This window comes from Meleagris gallopavo, chromosome 6 (assembly GCF_905368555.1).
Source record: "Meleagris gallopavo chromosome 6, MGAL_WU_HG_1.1, whole genome shotgun sequence".
NCBI classification, from domain to species: domain Eukaryota; kingdom Metazoa; phylum Chordata; class Aves; order Galliformes; family Phasianidae; genus Meleagris; species Meleagris gallopavo.
Genome location: NC_139409.1, coordinates 44,824,528 through 44,847,058, shown reverse-complemented (window position 1 = coordinate 44,847,058; position 22,531 = coordinate 44,824,528). Strand labels below are relative to the sequence as shown.

The following is a 22,531-nucleotide window of genomic DNA, read 5'->3' as shown; positions in this document are numbered from 1 at the left end:
TCAAAGCCATGGAAAGGTGGCTGGTAAAGAGTGAATATAGATCTGTGCTCCCACGCCTCTGCTCTCAGCAATTTGTACTGAACTACAGATTACACTAGTCTGAAAATGAATGCTTCAGCTTCTATTTGCACGGCAATTTTTCCAAAAGAAATTTAAAGGCTATATAGACATACATCAACTAGCTTAACAGTCCTTTTCAAATTGAAACCATCCTTTAGATGGAATTTGAAAGGGAACTTTCTTTTTCCAGCTGGTTCATCCACATTGGATGTTTTCTTCAAAAGAAAAGAACAGAAAGCATCTTGTCTAGTTGCAGCCTTCCCTCCCTTAATCCTTTGGTTATCCTCCATATCCGTGAGAGCTTTGTTTCTTTGTCCAATGGCCAGCACACCTACCTGTGTAACAAGGTGACTTGCCATTTGCTGCTGAGGCTGTTGAACCTGCTGAGGCTGCTGGGATGAAGGCTGTTGCTGAGACTGTCCCACCATCTGGCTCCTCATTGTCGGCTGGCTGCTGGGAGGATTGTATATTGCCGGTGTCCCATCAGGATTTATAAAGGGTTGACCTGAAACAAAACACACTTCCTTTGCTGAACATTTAAAAAAAAATGACTGTTTTCTGTATGAAATCACACAAGCTTGCTCCAACTGATCGCTAATTGACCCGCTACAACAGCAAAGTGATTGTTTTTCTCATTACATTATCAGCCATCTATTTATTCGCAGGCAAGGCAGATAACCGGTATTTGTTTTGGCAGTACTAACCTGCAGGGAGTGAGTAAAAGGTTGCCATGACTATAAGATGATTCAGGTGCTTTGGTTACTGGAAATCATTCAGTGATGAATCAATTAGTACTAAGACTGAACTCTGGAACAAACACTGAAAGCAGAGGATATTCATGTACATTTTACGTCTGTACAATGGAGCTTAAATCATAGAATCCTAGAATGGCCTGGGTTGAAAAGGACCACAGTGATCATCTAATTTCAACCCCCCTGCTATGTGCAGGGTCGCCAACCAGCAGCCCAGGCTGCCCAGAGCCACATCCAGCCTGGCCTTGAATGCCTCCAGGGATGGGGCATCCACAGCCTCCTTGGGCAACCTGTTCCAGTGCCTCACCGCCCTCTGGGGGAAAAACTTCCTCCTAATATCTAACCTAAACCTCCCCTGTCTCAGTTTAAAACCATTCCCCCTTGTCCTATCACTATCCAGCCTCGTGGATGCAACTGTAAAATGTATGCAACAACTGTTGACACACCATACTTCCCAGACATACAAGAAAAAAAAACCTTTGTTACTAATTTATTTACACACTGTAGTAACAGTGCTGTTCTTTAGAGAGTGGTGCCCTACTACAGGACACAGCCCGGCAGGTCCTCAGGGAGGAAACAGTTAATATATCTATGAAAATCTCTTATATAAAAAAAAAATTCTAGCCCAATTTTTGCTAAAGGCAGAAGGCAGTTTGTACATAACAATGCATAAGGTGCTGAACTCTTTTTGCTTCAGATATTACAAAATGAAATATTAAAAAATTATCCTTGCCCAAGTCATTGCCTTACAAAAAAAAAAAAAAAGAAATGGTTTTCCTCTGTAGGCAGTATTTTTCTGTGACCTCAGTTCTCTTCAATCCTAACAGAAATTCACAAATCAAATTAATTACATATGTTTACTTAAGAAAAAATAAATTTTAGGCACAAAGTGATGACAATGAATACGTAGGAAAGTGAGGTAGGAATATCTGAGATAGAATAGGAGATCTGGAGGAATGTGGTTACTCTGAGTAAGTGAAATAAAGAGCTTGTGTTTTTTATGCCTCCCCTGGTACAGACAGTGCCTCTGCCTATTCCATCTATTCATCGCTCAGTGCTTTTTTGTTCCTTCCTCTTACTACTGTGATCACAATCACAGGAGAAGAGCCAGACGAAGAAACCTTGCCTTCCCTCCCCAAAGGACGAGCATTTTCTGGATTAAGTCATATTCACAGCGGGAAAATTAGGGAAAGATCAAAGAAAGTGGAAGGGAGGAATGGGTCAGTTGTGTGCGTTAGATGGTTTCTTGATAGCTGCTTTGAAGATCCTGGGTGAAAAATGGCATGGAGAGAAACATTTGTGGCTTTTTTTCCTCCTTAACTTGGGAGTCTTGGGCTGCAGAAGTATGTTTATTGATGTGCAGCATATAACACTTAATCACGTCCAGCTGGTGTCTCTTCATAGGTTTGGAAGATTCGAGGCCCACCAAAGAAAAAGAGGTAGTGACAGGGGAAGTTTAGTTAAATGTGATCTTCTTATGAACAGACTGAATTTGCTGGCAAACAGCACAGCACAAAGCTGCAAAGAATAAACATGTCTAACAGAAATGCCACAGACTGCTGTCCAAAGGGAAAACCACTATGGAAGAGGCTTAGAGAGAAAATGAATCCAAAAAGCAGTAAGTGGGCTACTGGGAACTGGACTGGGTGAGCAGGGTAAGAGGCTCCTGAAGCATGTACCAAGCACTGAAATGAAGCCTTAAAGAAGGCTTCATTTATAGTGACTCAGAGTAGGAGGACGGGACCGAAAGAGAAAAGGTCTGAAAATGCTTATAAAGATATAAAAAAGACTTTTTAAGAAGAAATTTTGAAATAGGTAATGAAAAGGAGAGGTCAGATGCCAACATGGAAGACGTATGTAAGTGATGAACTGTGGCCTTAATAGAAGGGCAAAGATTGTGATGCCATCTGAAGGAGTAAGAATTAAATGTAAATGCTCTTAAATTGTGAAAGGGGTTAAGTCAGAGAACATGTCAAGAGGAATCCTTTAAAGGGTAAAGCAGACTGGTGAGGCAGGTGAAATGGAGAGTAAAAGAACACAGCTGCATAAACAGTCCCTACCCAAAGCTTCTCTATCTGGGGAAGGAGACGGCTGAACTGAAAAAGTTGAAAGAAGCTGTGAATATGTAGAAGCGTGAGTTGCCAACACCTGAGAAGGAGCTGAGCAGTGTAATGAGAGCAGGGAGGTGCTGACAGCATCTGTGGATGCCATCAGAGGCTTGCAGTCAGTGACTATGTAGTGTGAAAGGCAGCAAAGATCTTAAAGGGCACAGTGTTAGGATCAAAAGAGAGAAGACAGGAAGTAACCACTTTCTAAAAGGAGAATAAAGAACTAAAGAATGATGTTACACAGAAAAAGAATCTATTCATTACAGGAAACAAAGCTCCTTTTTCCTTTTCTTTAAACTGTCTTCTCTTCATCTATGTTTCTGACAGCATCCATCACTTTGATAGTCGAGCACAGCATCCAGCAATCTCTATGCCTCCTCCCTATGGAGCCTCTTTTGTAACGTTACTGTAATAAGATGCAAAGATTTTGAGTCCAAAGAGTGGAAAATTTGTAGCATGTGTTTTGCTGCATGTTAAAAACACAGCAGACACTACAGCACAGACTGGCTTCCAGCACAGGTAACAGTGTGAAGCTATACATATATTTCAGTCCTTGTAAGAATCTGCTCCTTCCATTTCCTTTAGTACGCATATATTTATTTACAGATAAGCTACAGAAATAAGACATGCAGACTGAAAAAAAAAAAATTAGAATTACACATACATAAAAACCACTCACAATGTAAATATTAAACATACAACAGACATGGAACTTGGTTATGCCCCTGCAGACAATGAGGTGCACCAAAGAAAAGACCAGGCACTCTGATCTAGAGGCAGCACTGACAGGCATTGTCTGTGGCAGACACAGATTCCCTAGGTACCAAGGAAAAATATGAGCTTGCTGATGCAAACTGCTGAACTGCCAAAGCTGATGCAGGATATGTTTCTCTTAAACACCTCTGATGGCTTGCAAGTGTGGTGAGCTGCAACCTTTATCCTTGCTATAGCCAGGAACGGGTACAACTTCTGAGCTGTCTGTTTGACTGGAGGCAGCAGTGATTCTTTCCACTTGTTTCTGCACTAGCATTTGAATTATACATGGACTTCTGCCTAGGCCTGATGGGTTTTGTATGAAAGCACACCAAATACCTTTGTCTGTACTGTCCTAGAAATTCTGATGTTGCAGATAGTACTCTCAGCTTCCAGCACAATGGAAATAGTTAAGTCCCTAAACATGGGTTTTGTGTAATACCTACCTTCCATTCAGTTCTCTCCCGTAATTTGGCTTGTTCAGAAATGTCTAAAAACTCCATTTATACTGCCAAAATTCGGCTCTCATATAAAACATGTCATAACTTAGAAACAACTACACAAACATTAAAAGCTTTAGAAAAGTCAACGTATGCACAGGTTAATAAGTCAGCTCTGTCTGGAAAGAACTCAGCACATTTGAACTTAAACAAGAGCTCCTCCCTGATCACACATATGCTGATAGATACTGATTATCTCCAGATATTTCTATCTCTATATGCCCAAGTAAAGCTTGGTTTGATGTTTTTTCAGGAGTGTTTTTCTTAAGTTTTGCAACTTTCATTTTTTCTCGTTTCCATTCTAACTCAACACTATTACTAGTGGACTCACAGATCAGCTCTACACATTTGCACCCAAAGACTGGAAGGCAGAAGTGTAATATACATGAAGTACTGGTTGTAAGTAATAATCCCTAAAAAATGAAAAGCTTTTGAATGCTCCACTGAGGACTTAGAAAAAAACCTTTTGGAGTTCAACTCTGAGCCCCCTGTTTAATGGAAAAATTCAGTGCACTGTATGCTTTGTTATTTTAATCCCAGCATAACTCAGCTAAGGATGACAGCACAGCTAGTCACGGTCACTGAAACAGTGCAAATCACTGAAGAAGCATCACAGTCTCAACCTCCCTGAGCCTTTTTAATGCTGTCAGTATAATACTGTGGGGAGTAATAGCGTAACATCATCTTGACTTCATCTGGACCAAGGGGGGAACAAATTGCCTTAGACTTTCAGCAAGCACTCAAGTTCAAGCCGAGTGGCTTCTAAAATGCCTGGATGACAGAAAATGCCCAGTTAAAACTGCATTTCTAAGTACCTGAACAACACAGAATTGAGATTACAACTTTTTTCACAGAACTCCCTGTTTACATACAATTGCTAATCACGTAGCTCACGTAAGAAAACTAACTCAGCAGTGCTATTTAAATGCCTCTGAAATTCTTCTATTACTAAGTACAACCTCTAGAACTTTGAGCATCATATTGTACTTGCACCATATCTCAGCATGCTCGTTATGGAAGAGTATCTGTTTCTACTGAAGCTAATGGGCCCTCAGAGGATTCACAGCCAAGAAGTGCTAGGATTTCACAAGATGAATACCCTGCCCAAGACTGCATGAGCATTATGTTTTGCATTACTTCCCACCAGAAAACCTCTCTACAAACAAGAATTGTGCTGAGTTCCCAGGTGACACGAGTAACACTGAAACGCACATGGCAGGAACACACTGGACTGACCTGTGTGTGGGTTGAGCAGGATACTGCCAGGAGGTATCCCTGCAGCTTCAAGTGGAAGAATGATATAGCTGGTGTTGCTGGGAGCCACCTGGCCACTCATCCCGTTCTCAGGGTAGGACACGCTGCCCGAATTGCTGGCAGTCAACCCGGGGACAAGAGGTGCACTTTGGAGAGGCTGATGTATTCGTGACAGGGATCCTGAGGAGCCAGCACTGCTGGAAGACTCTGAGCCTAGAAGAGAGATGGAACCGCAGTTATGAGAGAGCCAGGCTCCCACCAGACATGTCGCATCCACAGGGACAAACATAAGCAGTAGTCCATGCCCAGCTGGCAGGAGTAGGGTTTAGTTTTCCCTCCCCATCGAGCTCAGTATTCAGATTAATTTCTACGATTCAGAACTTTCAAATTCAACCAGCTAAACCAAATGAAATAACAGGCATCTGTGACTGGGAGGAGGGGAGCTTCATTCTTTTAAAAACCATATGTAATTTTCAAACTTCAGAGATTTTACTTGCGTGTTGGTTTCCTTCTAAGACATCACACAAGCATCCTGTTATCTAACAAACACAGTGTCTTTCCAGATTGCCATGGATTGTTGTGTAAAAGCTGATGCAAACTTTTCTTCTCCAAACCCCATCTCCATATGGTAGCTAGGCAGCTACAACAGAAACAGTTCTCTTATACGAGCTGTGCACTACTTGCCATTGGCAGGACCCTTAATCTGCTTCTCCAACATCTAATCAAGAAAGTTGTAGTGACTGCAGAAGACTTTTTTTTTTTTTTTTACATTTCTGCAAATACACTCCAAAGTTGTATTAATGTACTTGTTATTTATATCTCTCTGTGCATATTGAGGCTGGAAACATACAGATTATCCCTGCAGGGACAGTTCTATTTATTTGATCATTCAATATCTTCACATTTCTACAACTGCGGAGATTTTCTTGGAGATCATCCTCAGCAAACTACAAGTGATGCTTGGCATCTTCCTGCCAAATGTAAATGCAGATACAGGAGTTCTATCTTCCTCCTGCAGGTCCTTTTCTGCATTTCTCTGGCCATTCTATGTGCATTTCTATGTGCTTATTTGAGTTCTCACTTGATTTCCTCCTCTATTCTGCCACCCATGGAATTCAGTGGGTGAGAAAGCTATTCGGAGATTCTGGACAAGATTCCATAGCCTGCCTCGAGCCTGTTATTATTTCTAAGCCTATAAGTACTATCAAACCTAAGTTCAAACTCTTCTTCCTCATTTAGTGCTATTGTGAAGAAGCACCCTTAGCATAAGGAAAGATTTCTGCTATGACGCTCGTTATTTTTCCCTCCTTTTCAGCTGTTTTTATGTCCAAATCACAGATTGATCTTGATCTTTACCAGCATCTGAATGTTAAAAGCCAAAGGATTGTAACGAATTCAGATGTACTCGTCGAACTTAAGGCAGAAGCAGAACGATCTCTGAAGCTATCACCACGTGTTGGCTGAGACGAGAGCTAAAAATTGTATTCCTTAAAAGATCACAGACCTGCACTCCTACATCAGTAGATCAAGTTGGTGATTTTGAAAGAATGCAAACAAGGCGCAAAACCATTTTAGTTATTTTCTTAATATTTTCCAAAATATTCCAGAAATTATTACCTAACCACTTTTGCCACAATTTATCCTGTACCATAATAACCTATTTTAAATTTTCCCCTCATTACAACTTCTTATCGGTTTAAGTCTAGATATAGTAAGCCAAATAAATCCCAACGCTAATGTTTGGAAATTAACACCAATTAATCTTGTCTTTGTAGCTCTGATTAGCCGTTTTGACGGTTTCTAAATTTGGAATAAGAAATCACCACAGAATGAATTCAGTACCGTAACAAATGACCAAAAAAAAAAAAAAAAGAGAATCTGACTTTATTCAGACTCCCATTAAGAGATGCCTTCCTAAAGTCTTCTGAAAGGATCTCTGACTAAATGAGATTTTTGCCTCCATTATACAACCCAACATCTTTCTTCAGTATGTAATACTGGCTACTTCTAGATTTCTCAATAATTTTCTTGCTGCTTCACAGCTGACATAATAGAAGCCTTCACATTCTCATCATTTCTCGTTAATATATTTTAAAGTGTTCTGAGAGATACAGCAGTTCAAAGAGCAGTGAAAGAGAATGAGACAAAAATCACCACAAAACCTTAATAGCTTAACTTTTCAGGGGGAGTGTGTAGAGGTACCATTAATTTCCCAATATTCTGAGCACTAGTGAGCAACGCAACACATTTTGCTCTATTTTCTTGGGATTAATATTCAATATCTGATGGATTTGAGCTTCTCTGCTCAACTCACCCTGAGAGTCTCTGGTAAATTTTCCCTTTGTTATCAAATGGACTCAAGTGCTACCCACTACTTGCTCCAGCAGGTGTTCTGTATAAGCAGTACCATGCTACATTTGGAAATCACAAAATCACAGGATCGTAGGGGCTGGAAGGGACCTCTGGCGATCACCAAGTCCAACCCTCTGCTAATGCACGTTCCCTATTTGTCTGCTGCTTTCCTAAGTCACTCGTAATATTTGCATGTTATAATTCTTGTTGTCTTTCATGAGGATGGTATGCGCTCATGTGAACACAATACTTTTCTACAAGCTTCACTTCTAAAAATAAGATTGATCATTCAGCACAGTCAGCTGGTGAGAAGCGTACAACTGTAAGCAGTTGGCTTAAAATTTATTACCCACACGTCAGCATTCCTGCTATTACTCTTGGACTTGCAAAATCCATCAAGCTTATGTTTGATCAAAGGAAATAATAAAGAAGCAGAAATCCAGTTCCAAAATCCAGACACAATATTATAATTCACAGAATATCTCATATATATATCTGTAAAAGTTAACGTATTGAAATACCTGCAGTATAATAGTCTTTGTGTGACAGGAGTAGCAGTGAACACCTAACAGGAGAGATTAGATCGTGTCTCCGATTACTTGCAGCCACTCCAAGGAAGTTAATGATTCCTACAGATCTATATCAACACAGCTGATATCCCCACACAGCCATCTTTTCATAAATGGGAGAGAAAGAAACATACTCCAACAGATGTGCATTCCATACTACGGAAAATGCATTAAGAGAAGCTAAAGATGCAGCACTGAGACCTTACAAGCCTCCCAACAGTTACTGAAATAAATATAAAGCTACACACACAGGCACAGAGGACATTTCTTTGGAACACATCTTGTCTTCCCTCCTAATGAAGTACATTAAAAACTACTGTAATGTGACAGTGAAAAGAAGGTGATGTTTATGAGCTAGACTTTCTCTTGATGTGTGTGGTTACAGATTGCACAGATTCATCTTTGATACCCATAGGGACGCTCACAACTACACACATCTAGTCAAACCTGAAAAGTCAACTCTGCCAGTGGAAATCTAAACTAAGATTTTGTAGGCTGTCCCTCAGCTGTCCTAATGTAATCTGACTGCAGTTTGTTACAGTATTAAGTCCTAATTTTGGCATTCGATTACAACCTAAATAATACATCTCTGTATCTACTAAGCTGCAACATAATGAATTAGAAAACTTTATTTCAAGTACTGTACTTAGGTACTGTAGTTTAAGTACTGTATTTGGGTTCTGTATTTTTTAAGGGGAACAGAGCCTTCTAAGCAACCAACAGGTGCATGAAAGTAATACTGAAACAGTATGATAACCACATAATGGGTTTCAAACAGTTCCTTTTGTGAAATCTGCAAGAATTAAGTATCATAATTCCTTTGCTAAACTCTTATTGCCATGCAGCTGAATGCAATTAGAGTATAAGACTAATAGATACTGCTAGACTCCACTGCAGAGAACAGCACGTTCTCTGATCTGTCGTTGCCTAAGGGGAGGCAAACTTCTTTCAGTGCTTCAGTTTCTCTAAGCCCACCATGCAACATCGATTACTGATTTATCAGAAGTGAAGGCTAAGGGGCAGAACATTCAATTTCGGCAAAAATATTTAGAATTATCCAAAAAGACTACAGTGCTAATACTGCACTGCAATATACATTCTAAAAGGCAGCTGTGAGCCATTGGTGAAAATCCTTAAAGTCTTATTATCTGAATGCTCAAGAAAAGAATTTGACAGTGCTTCAGGATGACCATCGGAGGTGTAGCATAATTTTCACATTTAAAATAGTGGAAACCATTTTTCATCGTTTAACCAGTGGAAAACATTTTGACCTACTGTTGCCTTTAGACTGATTCAGTATATACTGTGTTAAAGACAAAAAGAGCTCTGAGGGCTGTTTTATATTTTTTTTTCCAGCGAAGAACGAACACTTCATCAAGACATATTTCCCTATTGTTTTTTAACAGTTATTCTACTCTGTTTTAACGCCAGTCAGTGACATTTCAGAGAGGACAGAAATAGGGATTCAGATATTATTTCCTCTGGCTTTCCTCAGGCTGACTGACAAATTCACTTTGTGTCCCAGCTTTGAAGGTGCGACTTCGTTTTGACATCCAGCCTTGCTCTTTTTTCTCTCTACTCTTCCTTTTATTTAACTTATTTTCATTTTTTCTATGCATCAACTAGCTTTCACAATGAAAACCTCTGCGTTAAAAAAAAAAAAAAAGAGCACTTACAACATGTAATTGCTCTACAAAGAACATGGGATTTTAATATCAATGATGTTTCAAAAATGTATTGTAAGAGCTCTCATTTGAAAGCAATTTGGGGTTTGGTGCCTAAGGAGTACAGATGCACTTACCATTATTCATATGCTTTGGAGATTTCTATTTTAATATATCTTTCTAAGTGCACTCTTTAATACGCTTGACTTTAACACCAAAATGGCTACTTAAAAGTGTTAATGTTTTGCAATTAGATGTCTCAACCTGCCAAACTGGATTTCTCTGACACCATTGTGAAGGCTCTGCACCTCTGCATACTTTGTTGCAGAGTACACTTAACCACACTCTGCTGAAGGTTAACTATATAAAAAAGTACATTGGCAACCTGAGCCTCCCCCCTAATTCATATATATCTAATGGAGTTCTGATGCAGTGGAAAGATTTGTGGGAAGCAAACAGATCTGGAGGTAAAAACACAATCTACTACATACTTTGGGCCACACCATATAGCATATTCATCCTCGATACAAATAAAAACAAAAACACAGGAGGATATTTTCAAAGGTATATACACACTGGTGGTGCTACATGCACTGCTTGCTCTACCCACATCGGAGGGTATGCCTGGAGGCATTCAAGGCCAGGCTGGATGTGGCTCTGGACAGCCTGGTCTGCTGGTTGGTGACCCTGGGAGGCTGAAACTAGATGATCACTGTGGTCCTTTTCAACCCAGGTCACTCTATGATTCTATGGTACATAGCATATGCTTGTATTCAGGAACAATAAAGAAGTGGGGAAAAACAAAAAAAAATAAAAAAAAACACCTATATTGTACTAATATTTATCAAAGATAAAATAAGGTCTTAATTCCACAAGATTGCACATATGGAGGAGTAGAGTAGAACTGCAGGAGAATCTTAAGATAAGATTCAAAGCCATTGTTTGTTCAAGGTAAAAGGAAAGGTAAAAGAAAGAAAGATGCGGGATATTGTGAATGCTCTCAGCATCTCTAGGAGCAGCAGGGTTGGAGAGAGCACCCTTCTGACCACTGGGTACCCTTCCTTCCCTGAAAAAAACTGTGATTGTGTTCAAGTTGGTGACGTTTAGAACACAGTTACAAAGTGAAAGGTTTCCTCAGTTCACTCTGAAAACACCATTCCTAAGCATCCTGAAGCAGAGCAAAGGCTACCATGCCATTTTGGGAATAGGAATGAAATCTGGCTAACAAAGGTCTGATAAGCAGAATTAAAATTAAGTACCATCCATAAAGCACTCTCAAGCTGAAAAACCACTAAGTGCTAAGTATTGATCACCACTTGTCCTGTACTATATATATCAAGTGAACCAAACTGATGGAATCATCTGATGGACTAATTATTTATTATGCACTTTTACACAAAAATATAATAGAGTAGCTTAATGGCATGGCTTGAAATTACTTAGATCTAGGCCCTGTGACTCACTCATGTTAATGAATCCATGAAGTTAATGCAAATAAATGCAGAATTCCCACCAGGTTCATAGCACCCTTAAATGATGATTTCATTTAATTGGAACCAAAAAAGAAAATGGAGAGGCTGCAGGACCTCTGTGAATCCAGAACTTCTGATTGCTTCTTCCATAACATACTGGCTCATCTGCCAACAGATGGAGAGGCAGTACTCCAGAGTGCAGGTGGTCTGTATTTTAGCAGTGACAACAAAACGTTCTTGGAATTCTCATCAGCTATGTGACACAATTCTTCAGGATTCAAAAAGAGTAAGATTAATAAAAAGGTGCAATCTGTGCCATTCATTTATTTTGTTAGAAAAGCCACTACCTTTTGAGGCTACGATTAGAGGGAGCGTCCAAATAGGAAATTGCAAATACTCTATTCCAAGAAAGCCTACTTCACATCTAAGGTCTGCAGATCTCAAGGACCAGGTACTCTCGATTCCTATAAACTGAACAACCAGTAGCCAGCTACTAGCATACACAGATGGGCAAACACACCTGCCATGTACATTTATCACTGTGCAGCAAAGAGTACTGTGAACCCAATACAGTACTAGCTACCTGTTTTAGACAGTTTGCCGGTACTTCTGTTACTTGATGAGCTATCTCCTCTTGTCAGGACGGTTATGCCACCAAAACTTGCTGTCTTTGTTATGGCTGGCTTCAAATTTCGATTTGAACTGTCCGAGTCGGTGCTGCTCCATGGCCTCTGGTGGTCTGTCCATTTCAATTCATTCTCCGTGCTGCTCTGCCGACTGCCAGATGCCTTCCCTGTGCTATCTCTGTTCCCCCTGCGGACATCAGAAAACAAAGATTCATACACAAACAAAAAGACGTCAGGGCAGAGCCTATCTTTGGGTACCCTGCAGTGAGCCAACTAAAGAAAAAGGAAGTACTCTGCATTTACAAAAGCATGCCTAGAAGGGGGAATTTGACCCCAATACTCATCCACCTTGAGCAAACTAACATTGCTGCAACTCTTCTTTACATGCACAGCACTTACCAGTGCTCCCCTTTCCCGTACATCCCAGGAGCTTTTCACTAGACAGGACTGATGAAGCAATATCACACTGGGTGACGTAGCATATCCACTGCCTGTTCACCTATCTCCTACCTCAGGCAATTCCTCGATACCTCTCCCTTTGCTGTCCATCAACTCTAAGGCTAAGGCTTTCCTCACTAACATCACTTGCCCTCTACCTTTGTCTTCACAACTACCCTCTTTACTTCCGTTTTACTTCATCACTACTCATCTGCTCTGAAAGTCACTCAACCCTCTTCCCTGAAGGTGTCTTCCCAGCATGAGCCCAAACTTTTCAACACTAATGCTCCATTTAGAGACCCCATCAAGTTTGGTTTTCTCCCCTCTACATACACTAATAACATCATCATGTTGCCCCTCTGCCTGTGTTCCAGCTTTAAGTTGCAAAAAGCTCTGGGTAGAGACTGCCTGTCCTTGAATAGCTGCGGAGCATCCAGAGTACTGTGAGTGACAACACAGCAAACTGGGAGCAGCGAGCAAAAAACAGAGGAAAATTTGCCTTATGATGAACAACTTACACTACATTGCTAAAATGACAGAACCAGCATGCCCTACTACGGCTTAGTGCGCTGTGACCCAAGTGAGGCTTGTAACACTGACATTTGGAAGGCTTTTAGAAGACATTCCCCATCCCTCTGTCTTATTCTGCCGTCGTCTCCATCAAAGCACCTTCTACAAATCAAAAGGATGAGAGTGGACCTATTGCCTTTCCACTCCCTTTCTCCCTGTGAGTGTGGCTCCAGCTCTCTCACTGGAGAACGTGCCACGCTGTGCCACTCAGGACGAGAAGGAGCAGGGTGCCAAGGACGGGATCAGGCTGGTGCATTCCTTGCCTGCAATCAGAGCCGCACACCCATGTGATCAGCAGCGTTTACCTGTTGACCTTTGCTAGACCCAGACAGAGGGAAAACACGAAGGGAAACGGCACAGAAGCAAACACATAAAAAAAAAAAAAAAAAAAGGAAAAAAAAAGATTTAAAAATTAAAAAAAAAAAAAATTGTCTTTAAGATTTAATTGGAAAGGAAAAAAAGTTTATTATTTACAGATGCTTTTGCATTCCTGTGCTTAAAAATCAATAATTCTCTTATTTTTATATTCTAGTGAAAGAGAGGGAAAGAAAACGAATGCTTATGCATCCCCGTTCTCTGTAGCTGCATGTTACACAAAATTCCTACTTGCTCCCCAAACCTGAATAGGTATCATTTATTGAGAGCCTCTGCGTGGATATTTCTGATGCTTCCTTACTCCTGCATGCCCAATCCAAGACCATCAGTTCACCAGGGCTAGCCCAAAGCATGGAGAAGTTTTTCTGCCAGCTCCAGCTCTTCTCCTCCACCCGTGGACTTGTCATCTCCTGTGGCTGCTGTGCAGACATGCACAATTGGCAAACAGATATACACATCAAATAATCCTGTGTCCTCTCACCTCATAGTAAAAATCACGTTAACATAGGTGATACAAGCTTGTAGTGACAAATTATCACTGCTACATATGCAAACAGCAAATCTAGCTATACCCATGCTCTACTAGATGAAGGATATGCTTCTGAAAGAATTCATTACTTCTGCCTGCTCTGCTTAAAATTTGTGGCAGCTGATTGGCTTTACAAGCAGCTTGGCATGCCAAATTTTGATTGATTTAAATCTGTTGGTGCTCCTGGCATGGGATGAGAGCCTGTCTAAGTCCCTCAGTTGGATCAGGCTGGGTCTTCCACTGCCCAGGTGCTCTCCATGAAAATATGGACTGATTCTTTGTGTCATGGGATGTCCTCTGGGATACAGATTATGACTGAACAGTCTCTGGGCAGATGGAAAAAGGTTTTGGAACAGAAAGGCAATGGAGAAAACTTTTCCCAAGCACTGCTGCTTTAAGGTAAAGGAACCGGTTTCACCTCATTACATTTTTATTTCAGCTTTAAATAAAACAAAGAATGGAAAAAATGTCAGGCTGGGCACTAGTCTGTGAAAAATGCCTGAACTACAGCTAAATGGATTCCCACCAGTTACAATAATCCCCAAATTGTGGGAGCCCAAACAGCTGAAAATTTAGATGTGGTTCCTGAGCTGATGATCAGTAAAGCCAAAGGAAGGTGTCCTGCTGTGATCTCCTCATTCAGAGAGCTGGGATAAGCAAGATAAGAACCTCTGTGCTCCCTTCTGGACAGAAGAATGACATACCCACACCCAGGCGAGGTGTCCTTGGCAAGGACACAGGTAGAATCACAACTGAGAGCTGGTGGGAAACAAATATTAAATAAAGTAAGCCATACAAACCTAAACAGCTGTCTTTTCTTATGGGTATCATTGCATATACTACTGTCTTCCAAGAGCCTACTGAAAAAATGAAAAGAAAGATTATGGTAACACACACAGTAATACGAATCTATCATTCAAATTACATTTAGTTTCTAGCAATATCCTCCAACTTGCCCAGTTAACAGTTAAAGAAGCAAGGCTAAAATTGGCCCCCAAATCCCATTCCCACAACTTGGCAGTCAACCAAACATAAGCAATCTCAGCCAGGGAGGCTGAAGGCCATTTAACATTTCCTGTTACCAAGCAAGGTAATTCTCAGAAGCCAAGGAACCATACTTCTACATCTAAAAGAAAATTCATTAGAATGTCACCTAATAGAACATAAAAATGCAAGCCAGCAAAATACTGCAAGCATAATTTTAAGTACTTGCTATGTCCCTTGGAAATCTCTGCAGCACAGATAAAACTCAGGTTCAGCGTTTCAGGTAGATGAAAAAAGGCAAAGCACTTAAACATATATGTAACTTCCAACACAGCAAATCCACAAGATTGCTCACGTGCACAGAGCTCAGTATGAGTTTAAGTGTTTCACCTGGCCAACGGCTGTAAGGCATGCAGCAAGAAAAGGCAGTGCTCTGATCTTCATCTGAGTGTGCATCCTCACACTTATTCTCCCATTCCCAGGGATAAAAAAGCAGGTTTATGGGAGTATCTTCTTTTGGCTTTTTAAGGTTCCTCTGTTAGAATTTTTATTTATTCTGACAAAATGTATCTCGTGATACAGAAGCAGCAGCTGAGGTAATGTACTGGGCTCTCAGAACACAAGGTGGTTAGGTGGCAGTGGGACATCCTGAGGGATATACCTCCTTCCCCCTTCAGGACCATCCACCAGAAAGGCTGTTTTGTACCGTTACTGAGGAGTCATTTACCATGGGAACAGCCTTACTCATAAATGACAAAAGTAAGGATGTACAGAGATAGAAATACTGTGAAAGATGATCGTCTCGAAGCCAACAATAAACAGTTTTAGAACGTGCGCAGCTCCAGCACTCACCAGTGAAATGCCCAGCATTTTGATTGAAATCCTTATCTGCCACAATGGCACACAGTTCCTAAGATCTTCTATGCTTATTTATGGCTGCTATAGAGCTTTGTATATCATATACCATCAGAGTTAACACACAGTTTCTTCTTCTCTTTGCTTGAAGTGGATTTATTATAAGGAACCTGAAGAACCATCACACAGTAACGCAGTAGCAGTTGGCTCAGGTACCATCATTGCATTACTACAATGCAGGACCACAGCAGGCAGGACCTGGGGGACTCCTGAGCCCTCAGCAGCAACAAGTGGCTCAGTGCTGCCATGAAAACTGGGTTAAGCATCAGAACCACAAACACCGTGTTTTGTAAATACCATCATCCAGCTGCTGCTAGAGTGCTTCTTAAAGATCTAGGAGTTAAATTCTGAGGGCACTCCAGAGAGAGATTAGTCACTTGGAATGAAACATTAGATGGGCTTTCTCCTGCACCACCACCCCACAACTACCTTTTGAAAGTGAAATGCAAAGTTTGGGGAAAGCAGCACTAATACCTTACTTATTTGTTCAAACACAGCATTGCAAGGCAACCCCTTCCTCCCCAGCCATCCCTCCCTCCCCAAAGCAGAAAAACACCGCAGTTGTTATGGTTTATGAATTTGTTCAGTGCTTTTGGCATTAACAGCTATGGATACACCAAATAGTAAGAGAGAAACAGCTACAGAAATTAAAAAAAAAAAAAAAGCTGTATTTTTTTTACCTGTTTTCCACAAAAAGGTTTTCCTGGGAGCAAACTGACTGAAAAATAAAAAAGGCATTGTATCAGACGTTCTAGATATGCTCTGCTGTTCCAATTCCTTCCTTGTTTTTAGAATTATCTCCCCTGGTCAGGCATAAGGGGATTTCAATTCATGCATCATTTGCATTTGCAGAAGACAAGAGGGGAAAAAAGGTCAAGAATGAGGTCAGGCCAGTAAAATAAATTCCATGCATTACAACACATTGCCAACAAGGGGTCTCAGTTTGGAAACAAACTGAAACTTCTCAGCCCTGAGATCAGAAGAAGGTGGAATGTGCAAAATGCTGGTGATTCAGAGGGAAGAACATTTTGCCTACATAAAGCGAGTTTCCACAAGTCTGCCCTACCACCCAGAAATAAGATTGCAGAATAGCACAGAGCTGCAGGTAGGGAAGACAAACAGGAGGAGAGCATGCAAAGTCAACAAAGTTCTTCAAAGGGAGAGAAGATACTACAGTACTTAGAGATACTAAGTGATTTTGTGTGGAGAGGAAACAGCCATACCCACATCGAGATATAAAATGAGGGTAATGTTAATAATAATAACATCAATAATAAAATCTATTGCAAAAATGTTTCTCTGCTGGAGTCTTAGATGACTTAGACCCCGAGAAAGGTGAAGGGCTCGGAAGAAATAAATCCTATTGGCAAGTGTGTAATTCTTTAGGCATTACTTAATTTTTTTTATGCAGAGAAATGAAGCTGTGCTCAATTTCCCATGAATAATTCTCCCACTTTGATTTTTTCCATTTCCCTCCTATTTCATGTTCGCTACACAAAGTGCCTCGTAGCTGTCATTGGATTATATCTCCATGAGGTACAGAGGAAAGGACAGTCAGTACTCAAGATTTTAAACAAAAGGAAAGCAAGGGGTTGAGGACACCACAGCTCATGCCCATCCCCTCCACAACAATGGGACTCAGCTCAAAGAATAACGGCACACCATCATTTCTGGTGTCCCTTTCTACTTGTACAAGAGATGTATGAACTCAGCCCTGAGGACACAGCGCAGTTTCTCTTCAGCACTGCCATTTACCCACCCAGCCCCTGATCCAGGGATGCTGTATGGAGCAGGCAGCTCCCTGGTGAACGCTTCTAGGCAGGCTCCCAGCCTGCTCCCCAGCTGAATGTGAGAAAATCCAGAGGGCTCTGGGCTGTACTGCTCCATCCCAGGCTAAGAAGAGACGCGAACTATTCCACTGGGATCCTTTGCACAGCTACAACACTTCATCTGCTCCCATTTTATATACCTCATTCACAAGGTTTCATCAACAGTTGGTGGCTGTGTGGGCTTGATTACAGTCTAACAACTTTGAAGTCTACTAAAATCCCCCTGTGGGTTTGTAGCACTTCAACCATGAGGCTGCATCTTTTCTTTGTGGTTTGTGATGGGCAGCTGCGCAATGACTTCAGTGACTTCAGCTCAGTCACCTTCCCAAAGCAGCCTTAACTGCTGGCTCTTCCAAAAAACAGTAAAAGCCTCTGCTCCGACCAGACTACTGGTCTGCATCCCCACTGAGTTAAAAGCAAAGAGGCGTGTACCTGTCAGCAGAAGTGCTTATGAGAATTTTTTTCAATGATTGTTTTAAGTCTTCATAGAAATGGGCATAAAGCAGAATACATAAATGAGATTTATACTTTATTAAACAAGTGCAGAGGATTGCTCCCTTTCTAGTGTCATAACAGGAACCACTACAAACTGCATTATAGACCTAAGGACAGTTTCTGTAATAACTACGTTTGTCTTCCTGGCTGAAGATGCTGGCAAAGGGCTACCAATCCTTAGAAACTTTATTTCTCAGTATGGGCATAGGCTGAAAAGACAGGCACTTTCTTCATGATGTTACTCTTACTGTTAAAAAGTCTGATGGCTAAGCAGCTCTGGATAGCAGTTCAGCTACTACAAGGTCAGGACTCACTTTCCTGATCTACAGCATCAATAAGCTTTCCTAGTACTTTCAGTTGAGCCTTAAGTACATACACAGATGTTGTGAAAAAGGTTTTTAAAACTCTTGGCTCTTTTACACCGAACAAAGACACTGACAACAAATCTACTAAAGGAAAAAAGGTTATGCAAGATCACCTACAAATTCACCTCCTCAGGGACTTCTGCATGCAAGATTTCCATTAAGGTTCTCTTTATGACTGACTGTCACTTATGAAACTAGTCTTTCATTCCATAATTTCCCAGAACCTCTTTAAGTCTCAACTGGAAGATGTGCTTCAGCTCTGTCAAGCACAAGGTATACTGGGGGTTGCTGTTCTTGTTTTCAATTACATTAGCCTGCATAGATAACAATTAACATGCAGCAATATCCTGCAGTGGATACCAACAGGCAATCATCTGCATGTGAGTTAATGAGATTTGATACGTCTCAGGCTTACAACTAATGCTAATTGCTTGATCTGCAGCAAAAAAGGGGGGCTCGGTACAGCCATACTGGAGTCTTGATACCTATGGGTTTATGCTAGCCAACAGAAAGCATTTCCTGGTTTTGTCTATTTTGTCTATTTTATCTTCTTCCTACTCTTTTCCTACAAGATAAACAAGAATAAAGCCAGCTTTTCAAACATTCCTTCAGTGACTCCTGAATCAGGGAGCAGTGAAGATCCTCCATGCTTTCTTCTTAGAATTCATAGAATCACAAGGTTGGAAACGACCTATAAGATCATCTAGTCCAACCATCTTCTCATTCTTAATCAGAGGACTCATTATTTTATCTAAAGGAGCTGGCCCTTCAAAATATACTACTTAGTCAAAAACAGCCGTAACAATTAACAGCTGAAAATAAAAACTGTGATGTATTTCCTTTAATAAGCACCCTGTGCAACATGGACAATTCCAGCATTTGTGTAATTAATAAAGCATCTACATTTTTCAGTGAATACACAATAATTACTAGAGAATATGTTGATGAACAATGAATGGTTCTTATGTGATTCTGGCTCATGAGGTTATACATTGCATTAACCTCAAAAAATGAAATTTCCCCTAGGTAATTTAATTGCTTGTCTCTAGAATCAATTTTCTGCATGCTTAAAAGCCAAACTTACTGTGCCATTTACATACACATTCAGGATTCTGAGTTAAATCTATAATTTGTATTGATGCGTATTGAAAGAGTAACATATACCTTTCTTTTCTTTAAGATTTTAGTAATTATTATTTTCCTCAGGGAATTACTTTTTCAATGCAACAAAAGCAGCTGAAGCAGCTTAGATGAGAAACTTCTTTTTAAGGCCTGAATACTCCAGGTCCTATGTGCCCTTGGTCATAAAACTGACAAGTTGTTGTAAAGCTAGATTTACAATAAAAATGAGTTTATGATAGAAAGGTTGCAGGCCTTACAACTGAAAAATAACCTTGAGCGTAACAGAGTTCATGCAGTGCTGGCTCAGTGCTATAGCAACCTACAAGTTTAGGAGGAACGTGCTTAGCAGTTCCTATCGCAGTGAACTGATCAAATACACTCACTCTTTACCCATCCTTTTATTAAGTTACGTCATTAACATGCTTCTCTCAGTCCCTGCCACCTGCTACGACTCTACATGACAGGAGTCATTAGAACCTCCAGCTTCCCTTATCAAAATTTATGATAGCCAACACAGCAGATGGAAAATTTGACAGGGAGTATAATTTAGACTGACTAATATCAGACTAATCATCATGAGGACTATCATAATGATAGCATTATTCATGAATGTATTTATTTTAAACTTGGAAATGAAGATATCTGGTGCACTGGAGTGCTGCAAAAATCAAAGGAAGGGCAAGGAAACTTTCTGTTGCTCAATATGTGGGGAGCAGGTTAAGGTATTTTTCACGGTACTTGAAACACGCACAGGACTCTTTGCTTCTGTCACCAGATTGCCTTTTTCTCCTAAATTTTGCTCTGAATTCTGCTAGTTGGGTTGATCTGCCTTCCACAGAGTTTGGGATACTTGAGGCATATTTTGAGTGATGCTAGGTGCAACAAGGCATGGCTGCACCTTCACTGCTGCCCTTTGGAGACTTCTCATGCAAGTCTTCTTCATGCATGCTCTATTTAGAAGTGAAGTATCCGTAAACCATTTTCTAAGGTTCACAAGCAAGTCACGGATAAAGGCTTGACTACAGGAGTGTAAATAGCATACAGGTAATAAAAATACCACATGATTAATTCTTCTCTGTCTTTCTATATCTGTAATTTGCAAGATGACAAGGCTTACGTGCATAGGTACCTACCTCAGAAACTTGGGGAAAATGGATTTACAAATGACTGCAGAATGCTTTAAAAGTAAAAAGTCCTACATGCAGCAAGTGGTTACCTACGACAGGAAACCACACTTCTCTTTCCTAAAATGAACCAAAACGTAACACTGTCCACCACCACAACCCTCTGACATCATCCTAGAAATGCCTCACTATGAGGAGTGCTCCACTCAAAAAAGCTCAGCTAAGAAACAAATTCCTGTTAATATTATCAGCACAACTCGCTGAAATTCAGTGCAACACGATGTATTGCTGGCTCACTAGCACCTACAACAGCAGAGAGAGAGACCAAATGAGTGGATATGAGAGAGAGAGGGAGAGACCTACATTGCTATCTGGACATCCATTGCTATCTCTACATCCATATAGGATGCCTGCCACAACCGGACCATTGCCTGGGCCTTGCTGCTCAGAGGTGCTAACCCAACAGACCACAACATCCTCCAACTGTGAGCAACTCAAAAGCTCACCACTTGCCCTCAAAGCTCAACGGTCTAAAAATAAGAACAGCAGCACACTGGGGAGCGAGTTCCAGCACACTTCTCCAGCCATCTGCTTCCCAGCCTGGCAGTTCTAGCCGCTGCTTTTTTAACAACCTTTTGCCTCATTCGCAGTCTGCTTCAAAACCCAAAGATTTTTTGGTTTTGCACAAGTTCCTTTGGAATACACCAGAGACAGAATCTTTCATACAGAAGACAGGTTGCAAAAAGAGGCTCGTGAATGACTCATTAACTCTACTGTACATACCGTGACAGTATGCACATCAGACCCACGTGCTGAAAGCGTAACATAAACTGAAGGGCTTCTGTTTTTCTGCAACTTTCTCAGTCTAGAAGGAAAAAGCCAGGCTAAAAACATTCAGATGTGGCAAGCTACTTATTAATGAGCAAAACTTACTCATCACAAACGAGACAACACACACCTTAACACCATAGAACGTATTCTCCTAAAACAAAAAGTAACTTGGATGTGTGGAACTCCAAAACCAGAGCAAAATAAAAGGTTATCTCAGACAACAGAATTAGTCCTGCAACACAGGAACAGTTTTAATTTAAAAGGACACTGCCAAATATGATTCAGTACGTCTTAATTGGTTTTGTTCCCATCTTCCTCTATGTGGCAGAGCTCCCACAGAGATGTGAGATAAAACAAAATGGTAACTACCCCCACTTCCTTTCTTTCCATCTCTCCTTTTAGGATCCCTTCAATACAGTAGGACAGCAAATTGTAATTTTCTTTTTTCAAGGAACATGAAGTAGAGCTCATAGATGTGCCAAATTTAAATGTTTTCCCCTAAAAATGTAGCTTTGTTGTTTAAGCTCCCCTTTCTTTTTCTTTTTTTTTTTTTTTTTTTTTTTTGCAAGGCAGGAATTGCAGCGCCTATTTCACTTTATTCTATTCATGCTACAGTCACCAGCAGGACTCCTTCTGATGGCAGAAAGAATCAGCCTTTTCAGAAAACCTGTGCAGCTCCACGTTTACCCACTGACTTTTCTTTGTCCTCAGTGTCTCCGTTGTACAGCACTGGTCCAAAGCACATAACCATCAGGTGGCTCTGCTGAATGCTACTTGAAAAAAAGTGATTTGGCTTGAGGTATATGAAATAATACGGCTATTTGAGATCATTGAGAGTGTCCAT

General features: G+C 40.7%; 1 protein-coding gene across 19 annotated transcripts in view; it reads right to left on the bottom strand.

Annotated features, from left to right (window-relative positions):
- ARPP21 (cAMP regulated phosphoprotein 21) overlaps window positions 1–22,531 on the bottom strand; it is a 186,661-nt gene that overhangs the window by 48,631 nt on the left and 115,499 nt on the right. For 9 of the 19 annotated variants that reach the window (XM_010712996.4, XM_085226556.1, XM_085226564.1 and 6 more), the window contains 5 exons: window positions 16,602–16,639; window positions 14,823–14,882; window positions 12,065–12,297; window positions 5,410–5,640; window positions 396–565 (listed from right to left, as the gene is read on the bottom strand). In XM_010712996.4, coding sequence (XP_010711298.1) covers window positions 396–565; window positions 5,410–5,640; window positions 12,065–12,297; window positions 14,823–14,882; window positions 16,602–16,639 — 732 coding nt within the window. The remainder of the gene's footprint in view (window positions 1–395; window positions 566–5,409; window positions 5,641–12,064; window positions 12,298–14,822; window positions 14,883–16,601; window positions 16,640–22,531) is intronic. The other 10 variants (XM_085226557.1, XM_085226561.1, XM_085226567.1 and 7 more) reach the window with 6 other exon arrangements.